General features: G+C 35.8%; 1 protein-coding gene across 6 annotated transcripts in view; it reads right to left on the bottom strand.

Moving 5' to 3' along the window:
• The window catches only part of EML6 (EMAP like 6), a 116,707-nt gene that overhangs the window by 38,939 nt on the left and 53,146 nt on the right, over positions 1-24,622 (bottom strand). For all 6 annotated transcript variants that reach the window (XM_075707084.1, XM_075707083.1, XM_075707085.1 and 3 more), the window contains exons 7-17: positions 22,856-23,057; positions 16,983-17,120; positions 14,129-14,385; positions 13,536-13,748; positions 12,373-12,540; positions 11,355-11,461; positions 9,860-9,978; positions 9,025-9,211; positions 8,220-8,325; positions 4,542-4,635; positions 963-1,063 (exon numbers count right to left, since the gene is read on the bottom strand). In XM_075707084.1, coding sequence (XP_075563199.1) covers positions 963-1,063; positions 4,542-4,635; positions 8,220-8,325; positions 9,025-9,211; positions 9,860-9,978; positions 11,355-11,461; positions 12,373-12,540; positions 13,536-13,748; positions 14,129-14,385; positions 16,983-17,120; positions 22,856-23,057 — 1,692 coding nt within the window. The remainder of the gene's footprint in view (positions 1-962; positions 1,064-4,541; positions 4,636-8,219; positions 8,326-9,024; positions 9,212-9,859; positions 9,979-11,354; positions 11,462-12,372; positions 12,541-13,535; positions 13,749-14,128; positions 14,386-16,982; positions 17,121-22,855; positions 23,058-24,622) is intronic.

Raw genomic sequence — 24,622 nt, 5'->3', positions numbered from 1 at the left:
TATGCCTCCTACCTTTGCTGAATTTTACACAGAGAAGATGCTCTCTGAGATCTTTTTACTGAATACTTGTGTAGTGTGTCTGATTAAAAGTCACAAAGAACAAAAAATCCAGTCCTGAGTAAAAATAGCCCTAATGAGAAATTAACTTTGCTGTCTTTCTCAGTTTGCCAGAACAGTCTAGACTGATAGCTACATCCCATTCTGAATATCTCGCTTGTTAGTTTGCAGAATCTTACCCTGGTTTTAATTAATGGAAAACACATTTTCATTTTTCATTATTTAGAAAAGGAAACAAAATTCCTGTGTCATACAAAAAATATATTACCTTGATTCTTGTGATACCACATCATGATTTTTAGTCTAATGGATAAAATACAAATTACTATAACTGAACTTCTGCAAAAGACCTGTTTGTTTCTTTCTTTCTTTCTTGTTTTACCCAGGCACGTATTTTAAGGTCCATCCTCAAACCTATCTTTCCAGCCTGGCACCTTCCATCTCTGGAAGTCGTGTCTGATGACTGAAAAACAGCTCTATCTTGAAACTGAAGGATTGCTGAAGTGTTACATCAGTACCTGAAGTGCAAACACTACGGGTTTTAGCAGTGTGCCAGAGGCACCTAAGATTCTTAGCCACCAGCTGGCATTTTCACAACAAGGGTCGTAATCTGCTTAAGTGAATTACAGAACTGCATGTTTTCTGAGAGCCAAGGATGCTTGTTCAGAAGAAATCCTTAATAGTATGACTTGAGTTAAAAAACAATTAGCTGGAAATGACTTCCAAATAGAAAGGAATATTGTGACATTTGCTGATTCAGAGGTAGGTTTTCACCCCTTTAGTATTTTGGTAACTAGAAAATTGCTTTACAAATAAAACAAATTCTTAAACTGAGAACATGGTGTTCCTGCATTAAAGCATATACATTCTCAAACAAATTAAATATAGAATATTCATTACAGTACCTGTTTGCTGCCAAAATTTGATGTGCTTCATCCCAACTGTGACTAGTTTGTCTACATGATGTGGATTACACTTCACGACAAATATTTTATCCCTATGGCCCCTGCAATAAAAATAAAAATTAAAAACAACGTTAAGGAATGACCTAACATTTCCAACTAAATGGCATTTCATCGTATTGGACTAACCAAACATAGTCTTCAACAATGAGAATCTAATCCCCATGACTGTCATGGTGCAAATCATGCACCAAGTCATTTGCACCATGGCTTGGTGCAAATACAACAGCATGGATCAATAACACCACGAGGATAGGCACAAGAGTCACAGCGGCTATGTCTGCATTACCTCTACCATCATTACCCTATCTAACAAAAAGTAGAGAGCTGTATTTTTAAACTGCAAGAGTTTAGCCTCAGAAGTCTGACCCACAGAGCTGGCAGAATGTATTTGACCATACGCCATCTAGGAATTAGACCACAGAAATGTGGTGAATAAAAATTGTCTCCCACTGAATTTCAGTTCAGTTAAGTCACAATGAACAGCAGGCAACAAAGGTCAATGCAATTAAGAGAAGGTATAAAGGGCAACGTAAATATTTAAGTGGATAAGAACTCAAGAAATATTTAAAATCCTCTGTCAAGAAAAACACCTACTGTGCTTCAAGAGGAAAAATACAATAACAAATTATAAAATTATAATTTAGGGAACAATTCATTCAGCAGCATATACACCTTCAAATTTAGCTCTCGGGTAATTAAAGTTATTCTTGTTGGAGTATGTATTTATGGGAATTTGTAAGTTTACGTTTCACCATTGCAAAAAATATTCCCAGACACAAAGTAGTAATTATTTCTATTTCAGTGTTTTATTAAAAAACACCAAAAGCAAAAATCACCTGAATTTTCAGGTTTTATACTATGATAATGTCACTTCCATCTGACAGGTTTAGTAGATCTGAAAAATCACATGGTTCTGATAACCTTCTTGGATTCAGTATTTTCTTTTGGTGAATCAGTCTAGAAAAAAACAGTCCCTTTACACCTCTGACATTTGAAGTACATCTTCTTGCAATTCCTCCTTCTCCTGTTCCTCTACTTTGCTATAATGATGCCCAGCCTTTCAAGTTCAGGCTGGTTATTCTGCTGCTTCTGGAAGCATCCGTCACACAGGCAAAATGTACTGCCCTGAGTCCAAAATCAAACTAATTGCACCCCAGCACCGTGTCCCCTGTAAAATGACAGGAGTATGTCTGCCTGTGTGATAGGATGACTAGTGCTGACACACAAGATCTGGACTGCATGGCCTACGTTCCCACCCCAATTTCCTACAGCGGTCAGACCAAAACATGTGTACAAGCCTGTGCAGTTTTTGTGTCCTTGTGTTCTGAGGGACTGGCACAGGACATTTGTTCTTCCAGAATGAAGAAAGGAGAAGAGCATGACGTTCACTGATTTAGATTGTAAATAAATTTGACAATGCCCCCCTCAGCTCCCTCAGGGATTGCAGTCCACTAATACAAAACACTAGGATCAAATAGGAGCAGCACTGCATTGGCATATAAGGCATGAGGAGCTAGTGAAAGAAGCTCAGATATGTTTTGATTCTAACTGCGTACGCTTACTCAATAAGGGTTTTAATGAAACTAGACAGAAGACTGTAGAGCCAAGATAGAGAAATAAGCTTCATAATTTATCCAGTGAGCAACTAAAACAAATAAATAAGAGCATATTCTGAACAGTGTGACAAGAAAACTGAGAAGTCATGCTGAAATAAATCATCCCAAGAAGACTAAGCAAAAAGAATGTTCACAAAAAATAAATATAAAATAACTACGGAATAAACATAACGAATGTTTGTACATAGCGAATGTGCACTTCATTTTTCAGGTTTAGTCGTTTAGATGAATTCTTCTTGTGGGTCTACGTGATTGTAAGGAGATGTCCTCCTGTTCTTCCTGTCTGCAAGGCCACGTGAGGATCATGTCTAAAATTTGGATGTAAACTCTCCTGTCTTTGTTTTTTCTCTCTCTTTATATGTCCTACTGTGCTTACCAGAATGGAGGACTTGCATTTAGGCACTGCTAAAATATAAACAGTCATTTAAATTAGAACTTTTTAGAAGATAAACTCTTTTTTTTATGCTCTCTGTGAGGACCCTACATATTTTCAAAATAATAGGGTAGCAGTAATAGTAGCTACATTGGGTACCTATAGTATTATACACCAAAAAGAACCCAAGTACTTAATCTCCTATCTCTCCTGTGAGCAACAAGAGATGGGTAGCCATACAGCCCATCATTATCTTGTTTTTAAAAGCTTAGAAGGTCTCTATGGGAATATATAAGGTATTTCTTCACTTGTGAGTCTGAAGCACATCTGTCTGGAGACAGCAAAACCAGGATTGGAAAGCAAATGAAAATGTCACGTTTTACAGCACAGACAACACTGTTCCTAAGCAAGCTCTACATCACAAATTTTACAAAGGATTGAAAATCTTGCTGCCTAATAAACCAGATGTCTGAGACAAAATTATATAGCTAAAATAGATTATGGTACACACACACTTGGATCAAAATGTTTATTTATTCACTAATGATATACTACTAAAAGATAGTGCTGCCAGGAGAAAATCTTTTTATTTCTTCTGGAACATGTCACCATATAATAGTGATAATAGCGTAATACTTACATAAATTATCTTTTGCAGTCACTTTTTTGCAGTTATACTCATAATTTCTACTGACCAATGTTGGATGTTACATGGTTGCAGACAGCATATGAAATGTACTCCTTGCCTCTCTGGTATGTAAGTCCCTGCTTACACGAATTCTACACAATTCTAGTACCCTGACCTCAGAGGTATGTTTGATTTGCTGGACAAAAACCAGATTCTCAACAGTTTGATTCTTCTAACACGCACAACTAATTCAGCATAAAGAAAACGTTGCAATTCAATATTTTAGAAGAAAAAAAGCAAATAGGTAAACCGTAATCCAATCCTCTTCCCAACACTGGTCCCTTCAAGCAATTGCAAATGCTTCTTCACTACAGGGTTATTAGCTAAGCTTTCTGTTAGTAACTGCAAAGAGCAAATATCTCAGAAAAAGCTGACTCAGAAGGAAGGCAAGATCAGTAGACCTTGAAAAAAAAATCTGTATTAGAGGGAACACTTTCTTCTTCTCAGAAGAGTGCTCTGCATATGTACACTGATGGAACCCAGCATATCATCTAATGCATAAAGGAAAATATGACATCTCTGATGACTTCTGCCATGAATCAGGAAATAAAAGTGGGAGAAAATATTAACTTAACTTGAAAAATCATTAAATGAGCTATAATAAGCAATGTAGCTATTGTAACAGAAAGGCTAGGGAACTCTTGACAGAAGTAGTTCACAGGATTTCCAAGCACTAAGCTGTAGATCCCAAGGTTTTTCATCTGGATATATTACTCTGAAACGCCATTCTGTTTTCAGAGAGGTGCTCTGTGTTTTGCTATAAACAAAGTAATACGTGTGGATGACACTATTCAAAAAAAAATGTAATCACAGGGCACATTTCTACAGAGATGGATTCTTACCTGGTTGTTGCTAGCTTCTCTCCTTTTTTCCAATCCCAAAACACAATGGCATGATTATCGTCTAGCCCAACAGATGCCAAACATTTTCCATCAGCTGTACAGAAGCAATACTTAATGTTAAAGGCGCTAAGGCTTTAGCTGAAAATATAACAGGCAATGAACACAACAAATACATTGCAGACTGAATTTCAAATGATGTATTATAAATGAAGTAAAAGAAGGAAGTAATACTTTGAGAGATTAGGGTTCAGATTCACTGATAGCCTTCAGTTCCTGAAGTAGACTGCGTACAGTATTAGACAGGTGATCTGAGAAACACAGTCAACCTGCCCACCCTCTTAAGATGAAGTCTATACCTGCTGAACATTTTATCCACAAGGAGTATTCATATTGCAATACTTAGCACCCAAATGAATACCTATTGGGTGATGACACATCAAACTGGAATCCATAGATTTCACAGAGCACTCTACTAATCCATGACCTAGCCTTCCTCTTCTTAACTAAGGGGACTTTAGATATGTCATCACCCTTAGCAGAGACAGAACAGGTTGTGTTATAGGTCACAATAAGATTTTTCTGCTTCATTTTTAACAGGATGATTACAAGATAGGCTATTCTTTTCTAGAAAAGACATTCTTTTGACTTTATTATCTTCTATTATGTTTGTATGTCTGCCCTAATTTAGTGGGGTTTTTTTTTATTCCTTATCAAACCATTGATCTTTCCCAAAGGCAGACACAAAACATTCCTGTGTGTAAGTACAAGGAAGGTAGGTAGGATCAAACAATACAATGAAAGTCAACTTCATAAAGTCCAAATATTCCAAAATCACATTACATTTTATTTGAGATACTTCTGATCAGATGGTGCTTCTTTTCTTTTGTTTGAAATGGTGACAAGAATTATTAGTATCTAATGAAATGGGTGGTTAAAAGTTAATAGGCAATGTAACAAAACTATAAATAAACAAAACTATAAATATGATAGAAAATTGTAAGGCTCAAATTAACTGCTGGCTAGCATCTCTTCTACTGCAGGAAAGACAGCACCTACAGCTAATGAGAGGAAGAAAAGCAAGAACAGAATATCATACATAATTCAACAGCACCTAGGCATCCTTGCTATGTGTGTGAAATAACGATAAACAAGACAATTGTTAACAAACTTTTGGAGGCAAACTACTGTCATGGAATTTTGAAAATTTTAAAAAACTAAGCCATATTTGCTGAAGTATATGATAAGAGAATTGAACTTTATAGGTTGTAGCAGGAGCTGATTACCTGAGGTTTTTTTTTTTTTTTAACTGAAGAAAAGTTAAAGGTGGAGGAAGTAAAGAACTGGTGAGATGGCCAAAAGAATGAAAGAAAGCAATGATTTGAGAATGTTACTTCTTGCAGAAGTTAACAGATGTTAAGGACTCTGTGCTTAAGCAAATTTGACTTCAAGAATAAAAAGAGTGCCACTGGTATAAATTACTCCATTAGAATGACTTCCAAGTTCATAAAGCTGAATAGGTTCTCACAGCTAGACTGAGCTCACAGTATTTAGCAACTGAGTTCTATCAGAAACAAGTCAAGAAGGAGAAGAGGAATTACAGAAAGAGGAAAAGACTTCACAGTTGAATGAAATGGGACTAGATGGAAGGAGTGTAAGTAGGCAGGAAGGAATAAAGTTGAAAAACAGGTCAGGAAACAAAAACTGAGTTTATTAAAAAAAAGACACACACAAACAAGGAGACACAAAAAGGTAGTGAGAAAGAAAAGCAAAGGAGACAGTTAAGAACTATTCTATAACAGTTTTAGTGAGATAAAAAGCTACGAAAATAGCTGATATGAAAGCTAAATATGCAGTAATATGTATTATTTAAGAGGTACATTTGTATATTTTGATGACAGTAATTATTTTTAGGGGTAACTCAATTATGTAAATGGGACACAGTTGACAAAATTTTGTTGGTAAGAATACAATTTAAACTTTATTCACTTGAAATAGGAGGTTTTATGCACTAATATGGGCTATACACTCCAAATACTATCCAAAATTATAGATGTTAAACTAGCCACCAGAGGGCACAACCAAACATTGCATGCATGAAATTATAATCTTCAAATCATAATATCATCAGAACTGCCCTACAAAAGTGACCCAGCCCTGTACACTGTTTTCAGTAATGGCCAATAGCAGATGTTTTAGAAAGCGAGTAAGGGCAGAGAGAACTGGTAGTAGAGAGTCAGCTGCCAGATGGAGTACAGCCAAAAAAGGCTGGGACTTTTGGGTGTCTTTCTTGAAGCTTCAAGTACTGTGACCTGAACCTAATTTAGAAATACCTATTATTAACACAATGAAAACTCCCTACATAAGACCAAAGTAGCACTCTGATCCCATAGTGAGGTGCATATTTGCACAACTATCTGCTCCTCTCTATGCCAAGAATCTTAACTAAAGCCAGTTAGGAATGCAGGATGTGCATTCTCAGGATCAGGTCCTAAAGCAACGCTGTAATGATGCCAGTGGTCACTACTTTTAAAAAGAGTTTTAATATTTTTGTACAGATTTATGTCCACAGACTATGTGGCCAGCTTATTCTTTAAGGCTTTTATAGAGGTACATGGATTCTAATACTCAGAGTACTACTATCTGTACAAGAATCTAATTTTCGTTAAAATGTAAACCACAAAGTAAGTATTTTCTAAATATATGAGCATTTGTTCAACTAGGGATCTTAATGAGAAGTTTTTTAGCACCTATGCACACTATGTCAATTAGATCATCCTTATCCATTTTCCCTTCTTCTGGTACCATATCTACTTTCAGAGCTAGGTTACGTGCCACAGCGGATCAGCAATCCCACATTTGAATTCCAGCTCTTGGATGAACATCAAGGCTCCCTTCTGATAATGGAATATGACTCAATTCCACAGACTGATCTTTGTGGAAGTAAAACTTCTTTCACATAGTCCTGTCTCATAAATGTGATCTATGTCCTAATGAATTCTTACTATATTTCTGGAGAGAAGAATATGAAATAAATTATGTTGAATTGAAAAAAAACCAGAGTTAAGAAAAGGATATTTCAGCTAGTATAATCACCTTTTTTTTAAATAGAAAAAGGGAGAATGGATTTCTAAGCGCTTTTATAAAGATACAGAAGTATGTAAGTCACTACCATATGGATGTTTTTCAATGCTGAATACAGGAGTTACCCTTTGGTAACTGAGACAGCTTAGACCATCCATCTCAGAAAGACAAGTAGGAGAAACAGCAGACAACTGTTTGGCATGTTTACTTTTTCTGTAAACTCGCTGAAAAACGTGGGAATTGTTAGCAAATTTGAAGAATTGTATGAGCCTATAGATCACATTTCCATCTCATTTATGCACTTCAAGTCACCATTCTGCCTGCTTTTAAATTATTATACCACCATGTAGACAGCCACCAGCGTCCCAGCTGCACAGTTGGTATTATGTATTACACATCACAAAAATCAATTATTGATCGATTGAGAAAAGACCCATGACTGACTTTACTATACATACTAATTTTTATCAAAACTGTCAGCAGGCTTTTATGTAAAATTTGTGTTGGTTGTAAAATTGGCTAGCTATTAAAATTTAGATTTCATCATAAGGATTGCTTTTTAATTAACCATTTATATAAATCTAGGTTGTGGCTTACCTGAAAAATCCAGTGCACACACTCCTCTTTGATGCTGGCCTTTGAGCAATGATAAACATTTCAGTGTCTGTGTGTCCCAAACATGGATAGCAGCATCTCTTCCAACCTAAATCAGAGGGTTAATTGGAGTATCTGTTCATGGAAGTTCAAAGCACACTAATATCAGTAATTAGCACTATCACATCTTCAAAACACTCCAGAGGTAACTACTTTTCCACTTGCCCTATTTTATCTTTTTCAAGATCTATTTTCTCTTTTAGAGAAGTATCAGTAGATATTCTCTAAAACATCAGTATTCAGTATCATATCAATTATATAATTTATCATGATATATGAATATACATGAATATACTGCATATATCATGTTCAGTACCAGATATCAGTGGAGTGCCCAACATAAAATAGCCTTTATCTGAGTAAGGCTTTTGAATGCTACTACGGTACAAAAATACTGAGCCTGACTAATGAAACCCTAAAACCTCCTAGGACGTAGCTAAAATACAGCTCCTGCTTTTTACAGATGAAAGCAGAGGTTCAAAGTGAATATAAGATTCTTTGCAGGGCCACAGCATAAGACTGGCAGTTTTTTGGTTGTATAGGAATGATTTAATAATCACCTCACACAGTTTCCAGTCCAGTACTCCCCAGCAGCTTGGCAGGGATATAGGAAACAATACGCAGCTTACCCATATTTAGGAGGAAACACTCTACTGAAGGACAAAGAGAACCACATTTTTCCTAATTATATATTGCAAAGGGAATTTATTTCCATGTTTTGCTAAGATTATCACTTCTAAATACCCACCTGTCCAGTAGCAACATAGTCTTTCACTGGGTGAATGCTTAGGCTGAGGATGTCGTCATCGTGACCAAGATACAGCCTTTGAGTGTGTTGTTGCCTATTATATACAACAGCTACGGCAGCAATATGATACACTACTTCTCCGGTTTGTGTGTAGAACAAGTTATTTCGACAGTCATAGCCTCTATAACTGAAGCAAATACAAACCAAATTATATTCTGTTTCAAAACTATTCTGGTACTTTGTGTAACAAATTGTGCAAATAATTAACTTGAACAGAGTACACCTGCGGTGTCAGCTTTGGCTTAAAAATATCACAGCACACAGGCAGAGAGAGAGTATTCCCACTAAGTGCAGGCATTCATGAATCTTCTTGTGGTTTACTTTGCACCTAACTCCTAAATTAGTACTATTTCACAAAAAGAATATATAATTCACATATAATTGTGTCCAAATAAGTTTTACAGGGACTTGGGTTCAAGCAGAAATCTATCAGGCTTTTTTACAAATCACAGCTATCACGATCAACTCAACAGAGAATCTTTGCTCCAGGAAGCATAAGGTGTAGTGAACAGCTAGTTCAAAATATAACTTTATAAAATGCAATGCTGATGTACTATTTATTATATGGCTACAGTATTATAACCTTCTCTTGTTCCTTAACAAATACAATTGAAAATCTGATATTCAAAAAATTACCCACAGTAATAGTGACAAACAAATTAATTGTGGGTAAGCACTGAAAAATGCTTTGCTAAATGCTCTGATATGAATTAATTAACATTGCTAGGATGTTTTAACAATCAGAAAAAACAAGCAGTATCTAATAGTACTCTACCCATGTATAAACTGCAACTTTAAACTGTCCTCAGGCGCTCGCTCTCTTTTAAGGAAGGGCACAGAATGGTTTTTCTCTTTACTTTGCTGTTTCAGCTGAGGTAGGTCTTCTTTGTAAACCTGAAGAATAATTGTTAAAGTTAATTGCACATCTCCAGTTTTCTAAATATTTGTATATATGAATGAAAGTGACTTTCTTTTAAGTATTAAATTTAATATACGTTAATGTGATGTTCAGTAGTTACAACACAGAGTCACTACAGAACTTCAGAAAATAATAAATCTTTTCCAGATAATGAAGTCCCCTGACATATGAGTGGCCCAGAACATTAGTGTGGAGTAGCAGCAGAAGAGTGTATTTTTCTAAAAGATGCCAGTGTCACTTAGTGAAAAGGAATTTAAATATTGACTGGAACTCTTTAAGTGTCTTCTAACTTCTTATGTGCCTCAGTGTACATAATCGAAGCTGAACATAATGAACTAATTATATCTAGGGATTATGGTGAAATATACAGTAACCAAGAGCACTTAAGCGATTTGCCAATGTGTCCAGAATCCTGAAGTAGAATTACAGCTTTGTAAATACACTAAAGACACAAAATACTATACATTTAAATCTTTCAGAAATGCTGAAACACTGTGGAGCTGCTAAAGATGTTTGAAGCATCTTCAAAGCTGTGGCACCAAACAGAATCCATTATAATGCTGAAATACAGCTTTATTGTTTGTTTTCTGTCCCTACATTTCTTGGATTTTAGAAAAGGACAATGAAATTGCAATTCCCACAGAAATCTACCTGACTGCAAAGATGGAATACTGGATTTTTACAAGAAAGGTGTTAATGCAGTAAATGCAGCAAAGAATACTTATTTGATTTGTTTTCTTCTTGCATGGTAGCAATTAGTTTATTTCAAAACATAGTTGTACTGAAAATAGAAAAAAAAGTTAAGTGTATTAAGTGATTATTAGAGACCAATTTTACTTGGTTCCCATAAACTAGGACAATTTCAATTCCTGGACATTGTTGTCTTTAACAATAAAAAAGAACCTGTCATAAGTAAATGTATTATACAGGCTTCACTCATTAAGAGTATGCTGCTTTGAATATGTGGAAGTCATAAAAAAACCTCTGTGAGCTGTATTCTGCAACTTGGGATTCTAAATTTGATAGGGCTGAAAAGTCTTCTCTAACACCTGTCACGAGAATGGGGACAGCAATAAGCTCTCATGTTTAAATTTGTGCTTTTTAAGATCTATTCTTTATTCTAACATATAATGGTATACACACCAATGCTTTTTCTCCAAACGCTTTTAAATTCTCATCTCCAGCTAAAGTAAACTCTGTTTTTATGTATACTGGTTGCATAATCAGCTGAATACTGTCAAAATAATCTTCCTAGTCTGATGAATTAGCTGCAAACTTCTTTTGCTTATCTTTACTGAGTGATCATGACAAATTATCAGGTAGTTGGCACAGTGTGTTAATTTTCACTCACCTGGCGATCGTAGTTGATTTGAGCTTCCTGCTCAATGTCAGAATCTAACTCTGGCACATCAGATAAATCTGAATCTGATTCTTCACTGTAGGAATCAACGCCACCTTCTGCATTTAAAAAAAAAGATCAATATATAACAGATCTAATCACAAGAGAATAGCATGTGATGTTTTTCTATAATTTAGACTACATGCAAAGCAGTATTCAACAACTTTGGAAGCTTAAGCAGCTTGTAAAAATCATGTGGGCTGACTGAATGTGTCAGGTTTCATTTCTGTTTCTCCTGTTTCAATGCCTGGGGCAGGAGAGTGGCAGAAGGAAGGCAAATAACTGAGTTATTACTAGTACTTTTCCATCATCTGAAAGAATACTCTTTTCTTAACAGACTTTGGAGTGAAAACATACAGAAATGGTAAATAAAAACTTTCAGTGCGATCACTGTGTTTAAAAGGATTTGCTGTAACACAGGTATTTTACCAAATTGTGCAGGTATGGAGTGAATTTTTGCCCTTTTGCTGAAGGGAATCCAATTTTCAGCAGTTGCCACTATGTAGTTCATATGGCTTTTGCAGAATATTGTAAGTATCATGGATATACCAAGAAAAAAATTCTAAAGTACAGCTATCACACATACATATATGTGAATTTGCATTGAAAAGAAAATTAAACAATTCAACATGTGTAGTCAGACTTCTGAATGCAAGTTAGATGGCTAATTTTGAAAACTGAATTTGATCTAGTAATCTCCCTCTAAATGCCTTTTTCACACGCTTTGACAAATACTGCTCATGTATTCCTAAACGTACAATATAGCAGACTGCAGAAGAGTTTTAATGTACCTTGCCTGAAACAAATGGTTGTCTATGAAAAGTAAAATGTCCCAAATGTGCTGAGTATAATGCAATTCCAGGGAATTATAATAAAAATATTTTCTGCTAATTCGATAGAAGCTTTTCCAACAGTGCTGCATTCTCTGTTGATTTTATTTAATAAATAATTAAGACGACATCATTTTTACCTTGTGGAGATGTTTCAAGGATGCCATTTGTTATCCCTTCTGGAATAAATCGCCACTGAAAAACAGAATGATCAGCACCTCCTGTACTTAATACCCACTGAAAATCGTGGGACCAACGGACATTGGTTACATGTGCTGAATGGCCAACGTATTTTCTAAATTTAGCTCCTAAAAAACAAAAATAGAACTGTTAATATGTAAGAAAACAAATTAACATTGTAACTAATAAAGTTAGGCTTTTAATGGAAACACAGTCTAAACGCTCTTATGAAAACTGAAAACAAAAAAATAATTATATGCCTCTTGATATTCTGATACTAATAGTAATTATAAAATAAAAATAAATGGCATAAAATAATATGAATGATAGGATCACTTCAGTTTTCTGAAAAGCACTTAAATCTTGGCAGGAAGTACCAGATATACATAGGGTTGAATTTTCACCTTTATGGCCATTATTGCTAATGTGAATTATACACATCTATTGTACTATACACATAAATTCAAATTCATTATCAGAAAATATACTGATATGATATCAAATTAAACACTGAAGATCACGGAAAGCCAAAACATTTTATTTAGTTTTCTTGGCTTTATGCATGGTACAGTGCAAATACTGAGGAAACAATCTGTGTTCAAAGCCTACTACGGAAAGCCAAAACATTTTATTTAGTTTTCTTGGCTGTATGCATGGTACAGTGCAAATACTGAGGAAGCAATCTGTGTTAAAAGCCTACTACAGATATGAAGCAAATAGTTCGCACAGAGTTATATCGACACACGCTGACAGTGAACCCTACTGAAGTTTCTGAAACTGTTACTGGCATAAATTTGGACCAATTATAGTAGCGCATCTGGTGTTGATACAGTTTTGATGTGATGTAAAGTCTTGCTGAATTAGTTTCTGAAAAAGTAATATCAGAGTAAGCACGTTAAACTATCCATTCTCAACAGTTCTAAAAACAAGTACATACACATTGGCAGGACATCGGCAGATACACAGGGGGTTAAAGTCTCATCTTTATGTCTGTTAATACTAATATGAATTGCACACACACTTATTCATTGTGCACATGAATCAAAAGCCACCATTAGAAAATACACTGATAAGGTATCAAAATAAATACTGCATTCTTCAGAAATACAAAATACTATCTTACCTTTCTTCAGGCACGGAAACCTGAATAATTTAACCAGCCCAAAATCATCTCCAGTCACTAGTACTGAGCTGTTGTAATTTCCATCCACAGAGTTGACATCTGTAATGTTTGTATATTTTGGCCAAATTCCATTCACTTCAGACCCTATCACACAGGTCCATGAGGCCCAGTGAATTCCTTTGATCTCATCTTTGCTAGTTAGATGCTTCCCAGCTGAAAATATGCAAGTCAATAATCTGTTTAATCCTTTGTTTTTCAGTAACCTCCATTTCTTTTCATCACATTTATCTGTGTATTCTTCTTGGGATTAGACTTTTAACCTCAATAAATTATAAAGAATCACAATTTTACTTTAAATATAGCATAGTCTCACATTTGTGGTATTTGACAACATCACACATCTTACACGTCCTAATGCAGCTACACATAAACATGCTAAAAACATACAGAAATGGAAGAACGTTTGATATGTATGTAAGTTCCAGTCAAGAAACTCTGCTTGCAGATGTACTATTTATATAATGTTTTTGTCGTTCTCTTCAAATCAACACTGAAGTTTACTTGTTCATAACATGAGCCACTTGTAAACTTACATGGCATCTTGTAGAACAGTCTCTCCCCTGCACCATCATTGGTTTGCAAGAATTTACTGTCCACAGACCAGTCAATATGAGTTATAAAACTAGAAGATTTGTTGCATTCTCCTATTTTTTTGTATCGCTGAGCAACCGCATAGATATCCACTGGGCCATCGTTAGAACCCACAGCAAGGTAAGAGCCATCTGGTGAAAATTTCATTTCATGGATTACTTCTTTTCGATCTTTAATATGAACTACCTCTGTCATGTCTCTGCAAGAACCAACAGTGAAAATGTGAACTGTAAACTTGTGAACATGCAATCCACAAATATTTAAGACAGAGATGAAGATAGATGCACTGAGTAATTTGTACAACAAAAAGCATATTTCACCAAAAAATGCTTTCTTTGAGAAGTTCCTATTGCTTTCATTGGTTATAAGGATACTTTTAAAGCAAAAGTTAGAAACAACTTTACCTGTCAATGATATTCTTCATTCTATTCACTTTATTTGAGCTGTAAAATAGTTAGCTATCTAGTCTAAATTTTTTTTTCAACATAGACAATGGAAAAAGAGTTCCAGCTAAAGAGCAATTACTCTGTCTCTCACAGGACCATGGTGAAATGGCCTACGGGAGATACACGTTTCTCCACATTGACTCTTTTGGGGAGACAGGCAAGCAGTTTAGATTAGAGGCTAACAATTTGACTGGTGTAAGTTAGATATAATTGTTCCCACATGCCATGATCTGTTAGCTACAGCTTTGCGGGTTCCAGCACCACCACCACCCACCAGTGGGAAAACAGAAGTGACAATACCTTGCACGTCTCTCTGAAAAAAATCAAGACAGCTATATAGTCTAGTTTTAGAAAAAATACTCAATTCTTTCCTATCAAATTAAATTTGATATAATCAAGGAACTAAAAAAAAAAACTTTAATGTGAGTGAATGCAGGCAAAATTTTTCCAAGTAGGTTCCCCAAATTCTTTGGCTATGAAGAAAGAATTAAAACTAAATGGAAAAAAAAAAAAAGTCCTGAGTTAACTGAACAATGAGCCAAGTCTCAGTGACATTAATTTTGTATTTAGAAAGACACTCTATACCAGATTATACATTCGGGCTGTAAGGAAATTTTGTGAGGAAGAGTCTTCTGTAGCTGTCATGTTTCTGTTACTCTCCATTTTAAACTTTTAAAATATTTTTCCTGATTTCTGCTTTAATTAATTATTGCTAGTAACATAAAATTTATGAAAAGACTCAAATTTATTTAAAAACCAATACATTTTGTTAATATATCTTAAAAATGCCAATACATAGTACTGTTAAAAGCAGAGTCCTGAAAGGAGACTCATCCGTGACTGAAGACAGAGATTTCTGGGATATACTGATGTGAATGGAAAGGTTAGTATTATAGATGATCAGAATCTTAAAAAAACACTAACAGAGTAATTTTGTTAGAAATTTCTCTTAAAATGGTGAAACTCCAAAGTGTCAATAACAGTAGAAATTTTGTTGGGAAAATTCTTATTTATACATAGCCATTTTTTCCTTCAAAAAGCGTTTTGGAAAAAAAAAATAGTCTTAGCTTTGCCTTATTACTGAAAACTGGTAACATAACTATCCCATAGCAGTAAATATTGCTACTGAGAAGAGCAGCTAATTCTGTGGATTATTCCATAGGTCCAGATCCTTCCTGGCCAAGAAAAAGGAGGACAAAGATTCACGTCACTGAGTAAATGATTCAAAAAACGCCAACAAAACACACTGCCATCGTCCAGCTTTCCTGGATCACGGGCTGCAGATTTGTTACCCTGTCAGAAGATGTGTCACAGAAAAGGAGCAGAGGGAGAAGCAATTGCACTGAGGGTCTTACACAAGGGTGTTGCCACTCTTTCAGGAATAATGCTGGGTTTCTCATTATCGGTCTCCGCCAGCTGAATCATGAATAATGTTACATATCAGGCAAATTAGCAAAGACAAGATCACTGTGAGACAAAGAAGATTATCTTCTTTAGAAAAATACTAGTCTTTGAAAAGGATTTTAAATTAATATGAAAAGATCACTTAAGTTTTGTTAAAGTCATTAAAGCAGTACCTTACAGGGGTTTTCACAGATCTTCCATCGATTACAGGCTTTTCCCTCCTATCAGCTAATAGTTCAAAGTATTTTATATATATGCTTACCAACCATATGGAATGATGTTAGGGAAGTGGTAAACTCTTCCAAGTATCAATTAAAACAGCTTATGTGTTTTGAAATCACGCCATTTTGTTTGGCGCTCTCACTCTATGGTCAATTTTAAGTTTCACCTGCTTTTGTGTGTCTTCCACAATAGTATTCCACACTGAAAATGCCTACTGCATATGATGCATTCATGCAAAAAAAAGCTTGTCGTCTAATATGAAAAGCAGAAGTCACATACATCTTGCAAATGCTTAAAAATGTCCTTCAGTCACTAGTTATTTGCAATTCTTGCATATGGCAGGAAATGAACCATATGATCAAGGAGAATCCTCTCAAAACTAGGTTCTCTCTGTTATGCACGTTTCTTTTCACAAAATATCTGTATAATTTCAGAATAAATAAAGGAAAAAAGCCAAACTTGAAAATCTTACATGTTTTCAACACTATTACAAAGAGCTAGTATTTTGAATTAAATAAAGCATAATTGACAAACTACCACCTTTTAAAACACCAAGTGATATTATGGAAGCATATGCTCAACTCTTACTCTTTGTTTCTGATCAAATACCCAATGATTTTTTCTTTTTATAGGAATAAAAGACTTTATAATATGGTCTTGAGTTACTCAAGGGAAAAAAAGAAACAAACTAATAACATGAGATACTAATATAAGGTTTTCTCACCGTACTCGAAGAACAATGAAGGAGCCATCCTTCATTCCAAGTGCTAACTGTGATCCATCAGGACTGAAAGACACACTCCGCACCGCTTCTTCCATATTACAACGAGCTATCAAGGCATGGTCAGCAAGACTCCATAATCTGCGTCAAAGGAAATTGAAAGCAGTAGGAGATTTTTCTTGACTGCACAATATTTCAATATCATCAAGAGTAAAACCAAAAAGTCTAACTCAATTGGTAAAGGCCCATTCGTATGCACACCTTATACTAAGATTTTATAATGTATTGAGTTCCTCTCCAACCATGGAATGAAGATAATTTCACTGACTTGAGCTTATAGACTTACAGAAATTTAGCTTTTAAAAACTCAAAACTGCTTATCAAGCTAGAAGAGAAAGGGTGTGTACAAGGACTGCCCGAATCATTACATGGACGCAGAATTTTCCAACAGTAGCACTGAATGTCTGGGCAAATAATATCAAATGAAGCTTTCGGGCACCTTCAAGTGATGTTCCAGATTCAAATTTCTTTCATAATAAAGGAGTCTTTACTGTTCCCAGTTCTAGCAGGGAAGGCACCTCAGACCTGAACGCATATCTGTGATAGCAGAAGGGAAAACAGGGTGAAGCTAAACTACATAATCATTTGGTGTTATCTCCAGACTTTACTTATCTGATATAATAGAATTCCCCTAGATGAATAATAAAAAAATGTGGTTTCTGTAGACAGAAAGTGTCAATGCAGATCAGACTGAAATTTTCACTGAAAGTGAAAGCAATAATCAGAGAGCATAAACATTCCAACCATGGGAAAAATTTTCTTGTCATAACCCTGAATGAACTAGTAGACAAACCTGCATGCTGATTTGCTCATTTACATAATTTTAAATAAAAAGCATCAACCAATAAATTATGCCGTAAGATGGAGAAAAGCAAATAATATACCTATATTTTTAAGAAGGAATGGAGGGAGTTTCCCAGACCACTACAAGCTGGTTAATCAGATCGCAGTAGTATGCAAGATGTAGAAAAAATTTTAAAGAAAAGAGTAGTTAAAAGTATGGAAGACAATGCATAAAAGACCTCTTGGGGTAGAAAAAACAAGTCAGCACAGTATCATAAATCTAATGCACGTATAAAAGATTTATAAAATAGTAAAATATTTGAATGGTAGCATATATGATTATTGGCTAAACTCAAGAAAATGATAATTTGTACAAGAACTGTAATGTGATACTGGATGAAGTTTTATAGCAAGCTTTACAGAAAAACAGGCTCGACGGAAGATACGACTGAGATTTCTAGGTACAAGCTTTGGAATAGTAACATTTAATATTTTCACTGAAGACACTGGCACAAAAGATGAGAACGCTAATGAGAATTGCTATGGACAGCTAGCTGGGAGGCACTGTGAACCCAGAGATGGATTTATCATATTGGAAGAAACAGAAACTTCTTGATGATGAAACAAATAGACATGGAATGAAAGCCCATACTTTCAGAGCCTTATGCCTAGCACTGTGCTGTAAGCTTGAAACACAAGTGGAACCAGCAAAAAGAAGTACGATCTCACACTATTTTTCAATTATAGAATGACTATGACTCATGGGTGAGTTGCAGACAGGAAAAAGGAAATTTCATCCTAAAATATATCCTGGGTGCTATTCCAGAAGGTACACAAAAACAATAGCACACAACACATAGTGACCTCATCTGGCATGTTCTCTATAAGTTATCTCAAGAAATCGGAATAAAAACAGGAACAGATGCAGTGCAGGATTATTAGGATGATTAAGAGAGTGAAGACTGTATCACGTTAAAGACGACCAAAGGAGTTTAATTTTTATACCTTAGTGAAACAAAAGCCGGGAGGGGATAGTATTGCTTCCAAAAATACATCAGTAGGATAAACGCCAAAGAAGGAGAAAAAGTTACGTTGAAGGACCATGTTGGCACTAGAACAAATAGCATAAACAGAACATTGAATAGAGCCTGAAAAGAAGGAAGTTTCTGACCACGCCAGCCGTAACGCTTAGATACAGCCTTGAAGTAGAGTAACAGGAGAAAAAAAAAAAAAAAAAAGATAGAGTTTGATAAATTTAGTAAAAGGATTATAGAATTTGCCTGCCTGCATTGAGAAAGAAACCCTTTGGGCCTTGTCAGGTTCATGTTATTAGGATCAGTCTACAATCAACAGCCCTGAATGATGCTGGTTTCCTCTTAGGCTGAGAGAATTCAAGGATGAGAAAGAACTTGAAAAGACTTCTCTCTGAAAAAATGGCAAGTACCATTTCCTGGTGAAAAAACCATGGATGTGGGACGCTAAAACTGTTTTCAAAGACAAAACAGAAGTAGATAAGATGCAAGATTCTTAGCAGCCTTGCTAGGGAGAAGCTATGAGCCCAATACAATAAAGAATGAACCAGAAAGGATTTGGAAAGATTTCAAAGGAAACACCAGGATAAAATTTGCCTCCAAAATGTTGCTTTCACATGGATCACTTTGACAAATACATTAGAAGGGTAATTGCAATACATGGCAGTACAAGCAGAACAATTCAGTTTTCTTTAAAAAAACCCCAACTTTTTGAATTAATGGAAGGGTAATTCCAAATATGAGCCTTTTAATTTTATAACAGGAGAAAAAGCATTTCGCACACATACAGGCATTTGTATACACAACTGACAAAATAAAAGCCCGGCTTTGCTTACGAAAATAGAAAAAGTATCTCTTCTGGCAAAATACTTTTGCACGTTGTTTTTGGAAAAGCTAGATAAATAAACTATTTCCATATAAAAAGTGTATGTATTTTCAAATAAGGCAAAGACATGTTTTTACCATTCTTTGGCAACTTTCCTATGCATTTGTTTAAATGACTGAGTTTAAAAACCCAAACAGGCTCATGAAACACTGTTTTATTAGTCAATATTCCAGTCTTTTCTGTCATATACCTGACAGATGAGTTTATTTACTGGAGCACATACTGATTACAGCCTCCCAAGAGGCTTACTAGCAACCACTTCATTTGCAGAAAAAGCCATAGCTGATGACAGCAGCTTTACCGCTCCTTTGTTTCCTTCAATTGGCAGAACAATGCTCCGTACAAAAAAATCAGAGAGATAAATATTCAAATGGCTTCATATAAAACCAGGTTCTCCTCAGTCTTCTTACAAATGCAGGTATAGGGAAAGAGATCATTCAAGCAGACAGACAGCGTAGCGGAGATGTTCTGCCAGAAGAACAGCTACTTGTGGTCCTGCAGCTAGACGTTGTAACACGACATTACAAAAAGACATGTGTGAGGTTCACTGAGCAAATGTAATAAATAATTCTGTACGCCTCTCAGCATTCAGATGAGAATGATGCTTTTTTTCCCCGTTCCTGTTGCAAGAGATAGGAAACAGGCAGCTTTCCTAGTTGATACGCTTTTGAAGTTTAAAATGTAGGAAACCTGTTATTTGGCTAGAGCCTCCCCTCAGCTGTGCTACGGAAAATCTCCAGTAATTCCCCTTAACTCTACAGAGGTCCTTTTCATTTAGACGTCTCACTTAGACATGAGAATATAATCTGGCCCACTAAATACTTTTACTTGTAAAACAATTTAGATTTATATTATACAGCCACTCTTTTCAAAATAATGTGATAACCAAATACTAAGAAAAATTACACAATGAACAGCAATATAGAAACAGTCCTGTCAAAGTGATTTTATTATTGAAAAAAAGATTGTATGAACATCCTTTTGTGTACTTTTTCATCTTAATGAAAATATTTATGTATTTCACTAGAATTCCTAATGAAGCATTAGTATATAAAAAATAGCAGTGCCTGAACTAGAATTCAAGTCCCACATTCTCTAGTGCCTAAACAGCTAAATGGATGTGTGAAGTAGTGCAGTAAAATACGTGTAATGTTAACAAACGCACATTTTATAGAGTGGCAATGTTCAAAGGCATCAGTGATGTAGTAATAACTATAACAATGATGATAATCCTAAGAGCACCACTAATTAAGGCTTTACGTGCACAAAGAGCGTGCTTGCAGAGTCTTTCATAGAGGGGCACAAGTTTGTTCCAAGCACACTTCGAGCCAGCAGCACATTATCCAGCTCCAAGCCAGAGCTGAATTGCCATGCTAGCCAAGAGATGAGTCCAAGACAATAAATCCAAAGTCTTAGCATGGCTTATTAGCTTGAGGGCAGCACAATGCTAATCCCAGCTTTGCAGCTCTTGTTTCAGAACTGGCTTGCATCCTACCAGAATGCAGGCAGCATGAATTTGTGTCTGTCTATAAAGCTGCGCAGACAAACCCAAGCAGAAGAGAGGATCCCATGCGTTTTATAAACTGAAAGAAATAATACTAATGTGTAGGAAACAGGGAGACAACATGACTGTAGTGAACAACTGGCAGTTTTGTTAGTGTCACAGTTTGGATTTTAATTGTGGTTAGAAAGAGATGAGGGATGGCAGGAATAGGAAACCAGTACAAATGAAAAGACAGGAAGGAAAGGAAAAAAGAAATTCCAACTGACCAACAAGCTTCAGGGCAGAGGTGAATCATAATGTGGAATCTGAAGGAGTATAAATTAGAAGCTGTATGTATGGTAGGAGATTGATTTTCCCCACTGAAATATGGCCAAATGGTAGAATCCACATGTATGTTTGCAAAATAAGTTGACTAGTAGTCCATAAAAACTGAAAAACTGTTCGGTGACTGCCTGGGGTTGATTTTAAAATATGCAATCAAATTATCTATATAAGATGAAAAGCAGTCATCTGCCACCTGGCACAGGGTTGGAGAAAAACCTGATGGAGGGGTTAGGAATTAGGATGGTAGGGTCAGGAGAAACTGCTAAGGAGGACATTAGGGGAATCAGAGCTTGGGAAACCAGGCTGTCATGAACCCCATTGTATGCGCTGTCCTGCCAGGGGTAGGGCTTCAGGGCAAGGGCAGAACCACAATTTGAGGAAAGACTCAGGAGACTGCCATAAGAAAGCCTGGTCTCCCAAAAATCTCTCCAGTCCCCATGAGTTTGGCAGTCAGGAAAATCTCAATCTCTTTAATGGCAGGAAAATAATTAGTCACGATGGGCAGTGTCCATGTCCAGTTGAGATAGCACCCAACAGCTGTGTGGGGATGGAAGTACATTGACTACAGTGAGAATCTTAGCTGAACCTCCAAACTTTACAGTAAAGTCTTACTAAGGATATTAAAAATGCTTAGGTTTTTTCAGAGGCTTATCAATTTGCCAGATTTTAACAGGGACAGGAAAAGAAACATCCTTGCCTTTGTGACAGCTTCGACAAGTATGTGTACAAAACTTCAAATCTCTGCTACAGAGGCTTGAGGCACAAGTGCTACAACTAAACATCTGAAAGATCTTCTTCATTGGAGTAAACCAGTGCATTTTCATTAATCTAATTTTCTCGCATTTTAATTGAGTCGGTTTTAGATCAGATAGACTCGTGGCTGAGTCAGACACCTGCTGTGTAAAACATGGGTCAAAGGTATTTAGGTTTTAGGCTTGTTGCATATCATTAACAGAAGAGAGGTATGAGGTGACCATTCTCCATTTAGATACCTACACCTGCTGTTCAGAACAGTAATGAATTAGTACTTAAAGCAGAGTATATAAATCCAGCATGTTTTGAACACAAATTCTGTTTACTTTTACATGATGTGTGAAGCCCAAGTATGAGGGCTGAAGAGAAAAAGCAAAGCTGCTAAGAAAAACACGAGAAAAAAATATGTTGTCTTAATGGAGTCTTAACATAAGGCCAGAAAATAAATAAATTACAAATATGTCAAACTGACATTGGTTAAAAATGATGTGTACATGAATGAATAGATAAAAAAATAAATAAGATCTAGCCTTACCGTACAGATCGATCGTCACTGCCTGTGACTGCTAAAGGCTTCTTTGGATGGACCGCCAGGGCCCAGAGCTCCCCTTCACAATGACCCTGCATAATCAGCATGGGTTTATCTCTCTCTCTTACTAGCACCTCAAATATTTCACTGTCCTGTGTCCCTGCTAAAAGTCTGTCCGCTTTCCAACAGACACTTCGGATGGACAAACCTGACAGGGGACAGAATAATCTTAGATTAATGGCAATGATGAGACAAAGTGATAGTCAGTACAGTGAAGATCATTAGGACTTCAAGAGTTAATTTGTAACAACTGTTATGCTTTGACACTGAAGTCTTGCAATACATCACAGCTGATTAAACCTCAAAACAGTTCTGTTAAATTATCTCCATTAGACAGAAAAAGAGAAGGCTCAGTCCTGGAAAAATGCTGAGTATCTAACCTTTCTGCTGCCAGTTTCTCAAAGGATCAAGCTCGTATGCTCTGTGTTCACCTGGGGAATTTACCTTAAAAAACCAAATCAATTCCACATGATTTAAAGATCTAAGTTTTAGATTAGGCAAGGTTCGTGTGACTGAAGATGGTTTTATTCCTTTTTTGCACATTTAAATAAAATGTTGAATAAAATTTTAATGGTGAATTTAAATGGTTTGTGCCCATGTTATTACACTTCTCTATTTTTGTCCCAAATGATTATTAAAAAAACCAAACCAAAACAAAAAACCAACAGAATCTTGCTTTGCATATCTTTTAGAGAGCTTAATCTTATTCTACAAATCCGATCCTAACTTTGCAGCTGGAATTTTACTAACCACAAGCTTAAAATACCCTCTTAACAGGCTGAGCAATTTGATAGCATTCTCTGGTTGACTGCCTGCAGCATTTGTAGTTCCTGTTCCAGTATATGAAAATTAAAGTTTGGATAATGGGTCTAGATGCTGTGAGATGTGAACGAATAAAAAAAAAAATCCATTTGTTATGTAGTCAAGGTCAACCAGTCATCATTTTAACATCTTTTGGAACCGAACACACAATGCAATTAACTACTGGTCACATAAATAAAATATATTGTAGGCATTTTGTGTCATCTCTTGAGAAGGGCGAATAAATCTTCATTTATTGTCTTGTCCATTTCCAGTACCTTTTAATTTTGGCAATGTCATTTTGTGACTTAGCTAAATTTCTACTGAAGCTTTGACTTACATCTTCTTGATAAACACCAAAGGCCATACAAGGAATGAAGTTCAGATGTTAAGTGGAAAATGGGTATTGTTAAATTTTAGAATACAAAGTACATCTTTTGATGCGGGAAAGGTAATGTTTTCTGTTACGTACTGCACATAAAGATTAGCCATTATCAGATTTTTTTTTTTACCAAGCCTCTGATCAGATTGTTACTGGTGATGCATCTCATTTAAAAAGTGTTTAGTACTCTTCAGTACAGGATGACTGATGAATGAGTATATATGGGGGGAGGAGGGGGAGAGTCTTCCTGGCAGCCTAGAAAGACGTTTTAAGTTTGAAAGCTGATGCCTTTGCAAACTGCTTTGGAAAAAGGAATTGGAAAGGAGGGACAGAAGGTCATAGGTAAGCAGCTAAGGCTACCACCATTGCTTGAAGCTACATATGTGCTTAAACTAATCAGTGCCATTGACATAACTGAAAATGAAACAAAATTTCCACACTGTTATAGTAGCAAGCACTAAATGGAAGTGATCATCAGTGGATGACGTGCGAGACAGAAACAGCAGAAAAGGACAGAGACATAACAGGAA

Source organism: Pelecanus crispus, chromosome 3, assembly GCF_030463565.1.
Source record: "Pelecanus crispus isolate bPelCri1 chromosome 3, bPelCri1.pri, whole genome shotgun sequence".
Taxonomy (NCBI): Eukaryota; Metazoa; Chordata; class Aves; order Pelecaniformes; family Pelecanidae; genus Pelecanus; species Pelecanus crispus.
This window is presented reverse-complemented; position numbering and strand designations above follow the sequence as displayed.